The 13,398-nt window shown below is 28.0% G+C and overlaps 1 protein-coding gene across 2 annotated transcripts in view; it reads right to left on the reverse strand.

Annotated features, from left to right (window-relative positions):
- LOC100205025 (fibroblast growth factor receptor 3) overlaps positions 1-13,398 on the reverse strand; it is a 70,050-nt gene that overhangs the window by 53,235 nt on the left and 3,417 nt on the right. For both annotated transcript variants that reach the window (XM_065812837.1, XM_065812836.1), the window contains exon 3: positions 13,036-13,362. In XM_065812837.1, the coding sequence (XP_065668909.1) occupies positions 13,036-13,362 (327 nt within the window). The remainder of the gene's footprint in view (positions 1-13,035; positions 13,363-13,398) is intronic.

Raw genomic sequence — 13,398 nt, forward strand, 5'->3', positions numbered from 1 at the left:
GTATTATATTTACATAAACCTCTTAAAAGTTGACTGTAAATATTAAAAGAAATCATTTTAGAATTGTTTATGGCATAATGGAGTACTATTCTACTATATTTACAATGGAATACTATTATTTTAAATTAATTACTTTGTCATCAAAAAAACACAAAATTTGATTCCTTGCTGGTCTAATGATATCAAATGATATAATATTTTTGTCAAAATAGAGCTCTAATAGTAACTGTTTCACCATGTGAAATTGGTTGTCAAAACTCCTAAGATGCTTCCACAATTACAATATTTCACGGTACCCCACTCTCCCCTACACAATTTTTTTTGTTTGAGACTCATAACAAATATATAATATCATGTTTAGCTGCCTAACGATTTAAAACCAATCTTTAAATATGTTTGGGGAAAAAGTTTTTTAGAAGAAATTAATTAATGTATTACAAACTTATTTTTTGAATAAAATGTTTTAAATATTAATAATCTATGCTTAACCTGTGTTGAAATAATCTCAACTTGTCACTGATTATCTAGCAGATATTTTTACTGTGATGGTTTTGAAAGTGTTTGGAAAGTTTTTAATATATTGTGAAATTTTAATATACTGTGATACAACACATTTATTAATACAACTCAACTACACAGAAATTAAACATTTTTTTTTTATTATAAATTTTTATTTTATACTGAAATAAATGTTAATTTAAGTTTAATAAAACTATTAGTACAGTATTTTTAAGCAATTTTTAACACATGAGAATGTTGATGTTGTTATGTGTTTGCTACACATGAGAATAATGTTGATATTGTTATGTTATTATAAATTTAATTTTATATATATATATATATATATATATATATATATATATATATATATATATATATATATATATATATATATATATATATATATATATATATATATATATATAATTAATTCATTTTTTAAGTTATTTTAAGTTTTTTTTTTTCTAATTTTTGATTTACAAATTTATTATGTTTTTATACTCAATTTTTTATAACGCCATATAATTTGGTTTACTTCAACTGTGAATAAATGTATGTTTTTATTATTTTAAAATATTTTCCAAAAAGTAGTTTATTAACGAATAATACTAGAAAGCTAGAAAATAGCATTTATGGTTCCAATTTTTGAAAACTCTGGAGAACATTCTGACCCCTATAACCATTGTTCAATCAGTGTTCTCTCTATCATTAGCAAGGTTTTTGAGTCTTTAATCGACAAATTTCAAACATTTTATCTAAAACTTTATCAAACATTCTGAAAATCAACACATTCTTCATTTAATACATTCTGACAATCAATACAGATTTTGATCTTCTAATTCCATGGCTGAATTGCTAACTGTTGTAACATAAATATTCTATTGTGAACTAGAAGAAGGCGGAAAAGCAAGGACTTATCATATCAAAAACTTTCTTTAAATTGCTTCCTGGTTTTTTCTTTGAATGGCTTTCTTTAAATTGCTCTAGACATATCAAAAACTTTCATTAAATTGCTTCGTGCTGGTCTTCTCCATAAGCTTGTTTTATGTGGTGTATCTGACAATTAGAGTCAATCTTTAAGGTAAACAAATGCTCTTCTTAATTTTCAGTATCTTCTGAGGTACCACAAGGCTCTATCCTTGTTCATATACTATTTCTTATCTAAATTAATGATCTTACCAACAATCTTATATCTAAAATATCTAACTTTCTTAAACTGATGAATGGACACCCTCTCACAGAGTTCTCTACTTTATATCTTCTTGGATTATCATTTCTACTGACCTCTCATAAAAACCGTATATACAACCTATTACAAAGTTAGCATCTGCTAAACCTACTTCTCTTTACTGGGCTCACAAATTTCTACTCTCGATTCCATTCTCTACATCTACATCTACAAATCTATTATTTGTCCTTGTATATAATAGTGTTGTCATACTTGGGCTGTTTCATTCTTGGCCAATGCTTTAGAACTCTCTTTCATATTTATGTTTTCCAATTCATACAACCTACAATTTTTTAAGTCTTCTATCAATTGTTCCCTTGCTTTTTAACAATATTCTTTGTTTTCTAATAACTCTCAACATAATAGTGTTTGCTTTCAGCCTTGTTGAGCTGTTAAAAAAAAAAATAGAATTTTAAAGCTGAACAAATAAATATACATTGGATAAAGAAATATACATAAATGGTATTTATAAAATTATTAATGATATAACAAAATTCAAACAACTTAAGAAAGATTTTACAATAAATAGAGAAATAAAACTTCAAAATTTTTTTAGGAAATTAAAAGCAAAACGTCTTTTCCATGATTCTACATATAACAAAATTTATCTGTCTGGATAAATCATGCTCATATCTATGGACTTTCAAAGATGCATAAATTAAATTCTTCTGAGGCTACCATAAACTTTAGACCCATTGTATCATCTATTTCAACCTATAACTACCAACTAGCCAAATTTCTTAGAGATTTATTATCTTCATTATCTAAATTTTGTACAAAAGATTCATTTTCCTCGCTAAAGAAATAAGTCAAGTTGATCTCCACAAATATTTTTTATTATCATACGATGTAACCAGCTTATACACCAATGTTCCACTTCAAGAAACCATTGAAATTGCAGTCAATTTAACTTTGCTCCATAATAAAAACATTAAAATTACTAAAACTGATTTTAAAAAACTATTCCAATTTGTCACTTTGCAAACACATTTTCTTTTTAAAAGACAAGTTTGTCCTTTAAATCAAATCGATGATGTATCAATGGGTTCTCCACTGGCACCTGTTCTTGGCAATTTGTTCATGGGTCATTTTGAAAATAAATGGATTAAAAATTTCAATGGTGTAAAACCAGTTTTCTACAAAAGATATGCTGATGACATTTGTGCTGCTTTCTAGTCAAAAAAAGATGCACATCTTTTTCTTGGATATATGAATAGTAGATACAATTCTATTTCTTTTACTATGGAACAAGAAATAAACTCAAAAATATCTTTTTTAGACGTAACTCTACATAAAACTAATTCTTCAGTTACCACTACCATTTTTCATAAAAAAAAACTATTCTGGTCTTCACACTAACTTTTATAGTTTCACTCCATTTCATACAAAGTTAGTCTAATCAAATGCTTAATCGATAGAATGTTTAAAATTAATAGTGCTAAACTTGGGTTTCACTCTGACATAAACTCTCTGACCTCTTTAAAGTATTTCAAAGAAACATGGACCCATCTTGACTCATTTCAAAAATATAAAACTCCTATTTAAACAATATTAATTCAAATACTCCACCACAACCAAAAATAAAAGAATCTTTGTCTTATTTTAAATTACCATTTTTGGGAAAAATATCTGATTCAACTAAAGAGACACTGAACTCAATAGCTAAAAGATATCGCCGTTCAGCAAATATTAAATTAGTTTTTACCTCACTGAAAATTTTGAAATTCTTTCCTTCTAAAAATCCTATTCCTCTAAAGTTCAAATCATTTGTGGTGTATAAATTTGTATGTGCAGGATGTAACTCCTGTTATATAGGCGAAACTACTTGCCATCACAAGACCCAAATATCTGAACATTACAAGAGGGATAAAAAGTCTCATATTTATAAACATCTCCATGCTAATGAAAATTGTTTCATTCAAATAAGTGATAAGTGTTTTTCTGTTTTAAATTCGCCATCTAACAAACAATTTGAAACTTAAAGAAAGTATGTTCATAGAATGGTTAAAACCTGGTATGAATAAACAGATTAACCATGTACAAACGACACTTTCTGCTTAACTACTGTTTTTTATACATACTGCGTATTTTTTTAAACTATTCTTTTGTTATTTCCTATTTCTTTAGTATGACATGATAAACTTTTTAATTTATTTTATTTATTTTTTTAATTATATTATTATTAGTTTGTGCAAGAATAATTATATTTTGTATTGTACTTTTTTAACACCTTTATAGGTATTTTAACAAATTTTAATTATTTAATTTTAACTGAAGATGACAAGTGTTAATCAAAACATGTATTGTTTTTATTGATAAAATGGTTTTGCAAATCAAAAAATTTGTCTTGTTTATGAGAATATATATATATATATATATATATATATATATATATATATATATATATATATATATATATATATATGTGTATATATATATATATATGTATATATCATATTAGCGGCTTGTAATTTGCTATTTACACATTCTGAAATAGTGAGACCAAAATACCAAACTATAAGTAGCTATAGAGTCTATTTTCTATTTTTTCCATTATTCTTATTAATCCTCCAGTTTCAGTATGGTTCAACAACTTTTAAAATCTAATTGCTCCATGCAGCACATAGACCAATTAAATTTATTCTTTTTTTTTTTGCCATAAGAATGGTAAGCACAATAAATAAAAATAGCACAAAATAATTTGTTCCTAAAGTTTAGGCATTTAGGCTGTTTTAGATTCGGATTTTTTCATACTTTAGTAAGCACTCTTTGAAAAAGGAATTATCTTCTGCAATCATTTCTAGTAGCACCATTAAATTTACATTGCGATTGTTATAATTTTTTTCAGTGTCCTAGAAGAGGTAACTGCTACTTTAAAACAAAGATATTAATCTTTCCAGTAATCTATATTGCTTTTAAAACTTCTGAGCAAATTAGTTTCCTCACTTCAGGTTACTTTTTCCAATCATAATAATAGCATAATTAAAATAAATAGAATTATCTACTCATTGCTGTTGAAAAATTAAGAAACTCATGAAAGAGACTATTTATCATATGAAAAATAATCTATTTTATGAGTTTCTTAATTTTTCAATTTTTTTGAAAAATTCTGCATGTTGAAACAAAGATATTTTTCACCAAATATATTTTCCAATGAACTAAAATCTGCATTCTTTTTGGAAATGAAAACAAACTTTACAATTAAATCAATCAAATATTTAATCAATTTAAGAAAACAAAGCTCTGAAACAAGATTAAAAACCAATACAATTATATATTATATCTATTGTAGTGTATATACAGGGTGTTCGGGATAAATTTGACATATTTATAATTGATTATATTTTTTTGTAGATTAGAGGTATTAATACACACTACAGGTCATTTAAAAGTTTGAACCCTTCTTCATTTATATACAAGATGTCAGAAAGGATGGATGACTGGAACCCACCTGAATCATGGAAGAGAATAACTTGCATCATGATGATTCGTGCCGGCCATCAAAATAAGGATATTATGACTGCTGCCCAATGCTCCCTGAACACAGTAAAAATAATCAGGTATGAAATGAATGTTGCATCCTCTACTATGAAGCTTGCACTCAATGAAGACCTTCGCTACTACTCATACAAGCATCCAGAGGATGCAACATTCATTTCACGTGACAAAGCCCGAATTCCAATGCCAGGGTTCTTCAACACCTGTTCCTGCAGACTTGCAAGGAATTCTGCTGTACGAACGCAATCAGATCGTCTGCTAGGGATCTTTCTTCTTACTACATCCTCGTAGTCACCATTGCAAGTCTCTAGTTCATACCTGATTGTTTTTACTGTGTTCAGGGAGCATTGGGCAGCAGTCATAATATCCTTATTTTGATGGCCGACACAAATCATTATGATGCAAGTTATTCTCTTCCATGATTCAGGTGGGTTCCAGTCATCCATCCTTTCTGACATCTTGTATATGAATGAAGAAGGGTTCAAACTTTTAAATGACCTGTAGTGTGTATTAATACCTCTAATCTACAAAAAAAATATAATCAATTATAAATATGTCAAATTTATCCCGAACACCCTGTAGATCAGCAATTGCTTACTCATTTTGCTTAATCTTAATTAAAAAATGCAATATACCACAATGATTTCTTTTTGGTTTTTTGTATCGAAAAACATTTTACATCAAGTGTTTTTCAACTATCTTGTGTTTATTATATTTTTTAGTTTTTGTATTTATTTATATATCTTTATATCTTTTTTTTATTCCTATAAATTATTTAGTTTAGTGTGAATCAATGTATTGGTTTTTAATCTTAAAAAGAAAAAGAGGAGCTGTGCATTAAAAAACAAATAAAGTTGAAATCTTTTACAAAAGAATGTGCAAATTATTATTTTATATTATTTTTTATATAAAAGACGCCTGGCTGTCTTTTATATGAAAAATAACATCTTAATTTTTATATAAAAGACAGCCAGACGCAAAATGAAAACATGAGATCTTTAAAAGAACTTATACATGAACAACCACAAGTAATTTTTCATGACATCATCATCTTTTATTGCAACTAGCAGTTATCAAGGCTGCAAGCAACCGCTATTAGAGTTAAAAATTACTGGAAAAGAAAAGATAAAGACTGTAGAACAAGATTACGATTGACAGACAACTTAAAGGATTGCAAATTATATAAATAAGCAAGATGAAGGAAGGGAATTCCAAAGAACTGATGTTAGAGGAAAAAAACTAGACAAATAAAATTTTTTAGAGCACTAAGGAACAGTCATAGAAAAAGGATGAGACTAGATTAAATGACAAGTAACACGAGAATGAAATTTAGTAGATTGCACATAAGAAGCTAGCTCTTTAGAGCAGTGCCCATTATAGTATTTGTAGAAGAGAGAAAGAGAAGCAACATTACGATGATGTGATAATGGTGTTGATAGGAAGAAGACTAATGGGATGGTAGTTAGACGAATCAGATCGCTCTCCAGAAATTTTGAAAATAGGGATAACAGATGCCACTTTCCAGCAGGCTAGAAAACGAGACTCTGATAGGCACTTGATGAATAGTTTTGAAAGTATAGATGACATATTTTTGCCTAGAACTTAGAAAGAAATATGTCTGATGTATGAAGTGTCTATATACACAAACAAAAAATTCAACATACATATTTAAAAGCTGTGACATAAAAAACAAGCAAATTATTGAGTTTTCTTTTTATATCTTTTTATATCTTTTTTTTTTTATTTACAAATTTTATCAATTCCTATATACTTGTTGTGCCAAAACTTATGGAAACCTTAGTTTCAAAACTTGTTTTTAAATAAATCTTTTTAGGTATTAATAAAAAGTAAATGGCAAGTGCATTGCTAGATCTAACTCAATGTTCCATTGGAAAAGCATTAAATTATAGAAGTCATGAAGTAAAATTTACCAAAATCATAAAAATTAAAAGTTTTGAGGAATTAACAAAAAAAGATCAAGAACTTGTACACTTGCAGAGTAAAGTCAATCATATTCAAACTATTTGTAATCACCATGAAAAAGTCTACTTGGATAGATTTGAGACTTCGTATGATGGAAGCTTTTGTTGCGATCCATTCAACAAACACAAAGTTAAATTAAAAAAGTATTTAAAAAAAAATTTGACATATATAATTTTTTAAAAGATTATGGCTTCTTTAATGTTTTATCATTGTGTTACCATTTAGAATCTATTAGAGTAATCAGTTTGGATGTTGCGAAGGAGTTTGATTTAATACCTGGTCATAAGCTTTGTACAGAATGTCAAAAAATGCTGTATTTAAGAAATAACAAAGAAGATTATGGAAGCGATTCATGTCAACATAAAGATAATGATTTTAATGAGATTAACATTTTAAAAGAAAACTTTGATTCAATAAGGGTCAGCTATGCAAAAATAAAAACGAACAAAATCCATACTGCAACCCAAAAGAAAATAGCAACTGTTTTGGGAGTTTCTCCAGATTTAATTAAGGATGAACCAAAAACAAAAGAGCTGTGTTGCAAAAGTAAACAAGACTTGGATTCATTAATGGAATTAGTTAAAGCAAAATTTGATGTTTCTTCGAAATCAGAAAAACTTAAATTACTGACTTTGGCTCCTGAGAGTTGGAGCATTAAGTATGCAAAAAACTATTTTTCTGCTTCCCTTAGAATGATGCAAGGAATTTGAAACAAGCTGCAAGGAATTTGAAACAAATGTGTGGCATAATGGCAGAACCATCTAAAAAAGAAGGAAGATCTATTAGTGATAAAGTAAAAAATCAAGTTCATGAATTTTACCAATCAGATGAATACTCTAGAATGTGTCCAGGTATGAAACAGTATTTCTTAATCCAAGTTAATGGTAAAAGACAAAATTTTCAAAAAAGACTTCTATTAGTTAATATAAAAGAACTTTATTTAGAGTTCATTAAAATTTCAGTTGATGTCAAGATTGGGTTTTCTAAGTTTTGTGAACTTAGACCTAAGTGGTGTATTCCTATTGGAGGTGCTTCAGGTCTCCATTCAGTATGTGATTGTGAGTACCACCAAAATGCAAATCTTTTATCATTAATAATACCAGTAGTTTTAGACTATAAATACCTCTTGAAATTAGTTGCATGTGACTTAACAAATCGAGATTGCATGCTGCACAGTTGCGATAACTGCTCAGATACCAACACACTTAAAGAGTATCTTACTGCTTTATTTTATAAGCACAGCTTGGAAGAAATCACATTTAATCAGTGGCAAAAAGCCAACAAAAAACATGATATAGTTACACTAACTCTTCCAGTGGATGATTTTATTGAAAAAGTTTGTCAACAAATAGACCAATTAGGAGATCATCATTATATAGCCAAAAATCAAGCAGCATATTTGCAGCATCTAAAAATAACATTACCAAGTAATCATATTTTAGTATTGCTAGACTTTGCTGAAAATTACAGTTTTTTAATTCAAGATGCAGTACAAGGTTTCCATTGGAACAACAGTCAAGCAACATTGCATCCTTTTGTTATTTACTATATGGAAGAAAATATGATAAAATGTAAAAGTGTTTGTATTATTTCAGATCATTTGCAACACAATACAAACTCAGTTCATTGTTTCATTTATGAAGTAATAAAACATTTAAAAGAGTTGATGCCTTACTTTAGCCACTGCATTTATTTTAGTGTTGGTGCAGGTTCACAATATAAAAATTATAAAAACATATCTAATTTATGTCACCATGAACTAGATCATAAAGTATCTGCAGAATGGCATTTTTTTGCCACATCACATGGAAAGAGTGCTTGTGATGGCGTTAAGGGGTTCTATCAAAAGACTTGTAGCTAGGGCCAGTTTACACAATCACTAACAGATCCTATCAATTCACCTGAAAAAATGTATGATTGGTGTAAACAAAATATTAAAGGAATATATTTTCAATACATTTCAAATGATGCAATTGTATTAGATTGCATAAAGTTTAAATTAGAAGAACATTATGCAACTTGTTCAACAATTCCAGGAACCACGGAAACCACCATTGTTTTATACTACAATCATTAACTACTTTACAGATGAGACGGGTGTCATTTGATATTATGTATACTAATGCAAATGTTTCTAAAATGCATCATATGGTTCCACTTTCTTCTCTTTCACCAGGAATTAAATAGCATGTGTTTATGATGCAAAATGGTTTTTAGGCATTATTGTGGAAATATCTGAAGAAAATCAAGATGTTCTTATCAAGTTCATGAAGCAGTCTATTTTGTTAAACACTTTTACTTGGCCACATAAAGAAGCTATTTGCTGGGTTCCAATAACGCACATTTAATGCAAAATTTCATCTTTAAAAGTTCAATCAACAACTGGTAGATGCTATGAACTATCAGCTCAAGAAAAAACTGAAATACTACATTTGTACAATAGCATAAGTAACATAATTAAATAACAATTTAGCAAAATTATTATAAATTAGATTTATTTGTTTTAAACATAGTTTTTTAGCAAAAATTTATTTGAAAGATGCAATGTTTAAACATAGTTTTTCAGCTAAAATTTATTTAAAAGATGCAATGTTTATTGATTGTTTATTAGATAATATTTTTTATTACATAATCAACTTGTGCATTGTGTTGACAAATCAAATAACTTATATAAGTTATTATATTAACTTGGTATAAGTTGTAATCTAAATTTGAACATGATAATGAAATAAGTCAAGTTAATGGGGAGGGGTGGAAAAGTGAGTGTATTGGAAAAATATTATAAAATTTATGGCCATGGGTTAAATATTGGGTAAATTAGACTAGAAAGTCTTTTTTTTCATTTTAACCTAATAGGCTACTTATAAGTTTTATATATAGTCTTTTTACTGTCTGACATTTAAAACTAAATTTCACAGTTTTTATAAGTGTATGTTTAGTGGTGTGTTTGGGTATTAAGGCACTTCATACATCAGAGATAAAACCAGACACACTGTGTAATAAAAAGTGTACAATTACAAATTTTTTCTAAGTTCTGGACAAAAATGTGCATGTAAAAAGGTAAATGCTTAGGATAGGGGGGAAGGGGGCAGGTAGGAGCTAGGGCTATTTAAAAACTGAGTTTAATTCAAGCTTAATTAAAAACTTATTTCTAGTACTTATTGTGAAATACTTTTAATTTCATACATACTTTGTATTAGAATATATAACACAAACTTAAGTACAACAATAACTTTGTTTTTATTGTTTTTAATGCATTTTGGGCAATTTTCATTGTTCTGAATTTGTAACTTCCCCATGAGTACCCACTATTTATTTTTCTGAAATCACTGAAATAAAGTCTATTAAATTAGAAGAAAAAAAAAAATTATTAAAACCAGTGTTGGTCCTTGGTTACCAGTGGTTTGAAGTGGAGGCACATTTTCCTAAGATTTAACTGCAGCCATTTTTAGAAGTCTATAATTTTTTACTGATTTGTACCTTATCAGTAAATTTTAAAAAATTCGGAAGCCTACCATATATAGAAACTAAAAAAGTCTTTTCACTTCTTAAAAATGTCTTTTCACTTCTTAAATTGCAGATTTTGTATATTGACTCATCAAAAATCAACTTTTTATATTTGCAAAAAATTTTTTAGCTTTTTTAGGTAGCCATTATGGAAAAAATGTGACATTTGAGAATTCAATGTCAAAGTTTTATCAAAGTAAGTCAAGAGTTGTATACAATAAAAAAAATTAGAAGGTTTTCTGAAACTTTGTTTTTAAAATATAGAGCATCAAAGTATGAACAAGACATGTTTTTGCTACTGAAGTTTTTATTTTTGGAAAAATCAGAAATTTCGAATGACTGTACCTTATAAACCACAAAAGATTTTATGCTGAAATTTTTAGGAATTGCTTTTCTCATTGATATTAACAAACTTACTAAGTTTTATCAAAATCTGAGGGGGTCCATGTTGGACCTTAGTCCAGTTGGCATGGAATGACTCAATAGCGCTTATACCAAGCATAATGGTCATTCAAATCTTTGTAACAAATATTAAACGTCATTCAAAAGTTGATGTGACTTTTTTTTAAATTATTTACTTCTTTTATCTTAATGCTTATGGAATAATTTAAAAGTTAAAAAATGATAAAAAAAGTGCTTAACCAAAATTGCTTACTGCTTACGTAAAATCGCTTAAGACATACGTAAACTGCACTACGCATAGCGATTTAAAACAAGGCCTGTATTTCCGATTGTTGATGACAAAATGGACATTTAGTTAACAGATGTCATTTCAATTGTGCAATTATCCAACAGAAGACGTTACAATTTTTTTTTTGAACTAAGGCACTGATTTTAGCAGACCTAATTTAAATAATATTTTAGTTTCTTTTTAATTTATTTTTCTTCAATAATAAAGCTTTTTTTTTTGTCAATAGTGGTTCTTTACTGTTACATATGCATGATTTATGGTTTTAGTTATTCTAGCACTCTCTAACTAAAGCTAAACATTTTTTTTTTATTGTATGACTTTTGTCACCTCTTTTTCAGGGGTAACAAAAATTTTAATTTTTATATATAAAAAATATACATTATATGCCAATTTATGAATTTATATCTTTAATATATGACCACAAACCCAAGTTTTGCAATATTCATTAAACCTATAAATTAAAAGGGCTGACTTGGGCAGAAGTTTGAATTTTGAAAGTGGCTTAAGTTACCCCCATCTACAGTAAAAAAAAATAATTCTGTATAAAATAAAAAATAAAATAAACTGTAGACCAAGGGCAAATAAGGAAACAAAGCAAGGCAATAGTCTAGACGATATGGCATGGTTAGGCCCCAGAGTTGATAAACAATAATAAACAATATTTAAAAATGCTTTTATGTTATAAGAAGCAGTTAGAATATGATTGATACTTAGAAAATGATATTTAAAATCAAAGTAATATAATCCAAGACCCCTCGACCCCGAGGCTGTCGTCAGTTGCTGACATTTGGCAAGTTGTCAAAATAAAAAGTATGCATGGTCATATAAGGCTTATGACCGCATGCATCTCCTGAAAAGGCATGTGTATATATAAGCTTTGATAGAAGTAAATGAGAGCACAAGTGGTAAAATGACAGTCTAAATATTGTATGACAAACCTTCTAGAAACTATAAATTTAGACACCAAATTCATGGCAAAGAAAACATCACTAGATATAGTATTTCTTGACTTTGATTTAGTACAGCATGTGAGTCTTATTGAAAAATTGAGCAAATATTTTAACAGGTCATCTACTTGCTAGGATTCAAAAAAACTTGGCAAATGCAACAAAATATAACAAATCAAAAGTGATGCACATAGGATGGGCAAAAAACCAGTGACATACACTATGCTGGATCCACTATTGGGCACAAAATGAAACCTAAAAGCAATAATAGTAAATACTAATGATACAATAATACAGTGAAGCTATTTTTTCACTAACAGAATCATGAACTGTGGAAACTAGCTATACAGCGATAATATAAATGCCGAAACAGTTAATTCATTCAAGAATCAGCTGGACAACCTCCAGCATAGTTGCTACAGTGGCTTATCCATGGATGGATGGGCTACTCTGTGTGAGACAATAAGCTCACATTGCAACTTATTATAACTAACTAACTTAAATTTTGATTATAATTTGTATATGATATTATTTCTAAAAACATGTTATGATTATTTTCGCAGTTAAAGATGTGCTTTGTTGTAGTTGTTGCAAAAATTTAGAAAAAAAAATCTGTTTTAATTTAACAAATTTTATTTAAAGTTAAATTATAGAAAACTTTCTGATTAAAAAATACTTACAATTGGACACAACCAAGTCGCCAAGTTTTAATTCAAGATTTTGAGTTTGTTGATTAGATGCTTTGCAATAGTAAATTCCACTATCAGTAACAGTTAAATATTTAATAACGAATGTCTGATTCTTCTCTGAGAGGCGGTCCTTAAAAAATTCTTGTGCTGAAATAGCTGGACTAGATCCAGATTTCTTACGCCATAAATTTACTTTTGCATCTGGATCATTTGTTTCGCAACTAATTATTAACGAATCATCTTTATCCATAAACTTCATTGGTGGTAATGCTGAATTATTGCCAAAAATCCAGGCAGTTGAAATAAACTTTAAAATACCTGTAAAAAAAATTTAACTAAATAAGTTTTATTTAT

The sequence above is a fragment of the Hydra vulgaris genome, chromosome 12, assembly GCF_038396675.1.
Source record: "Hydra vulgaris chromosome 12, alternate assembly HydraT2T_AEP".
Taxonomy (NCBI): Eukaryota; Metazoa; Cnidaria; class Hydrozoa; order Anthoathecata; family Hydridae; genus Hydra; species Hydra vulgaris.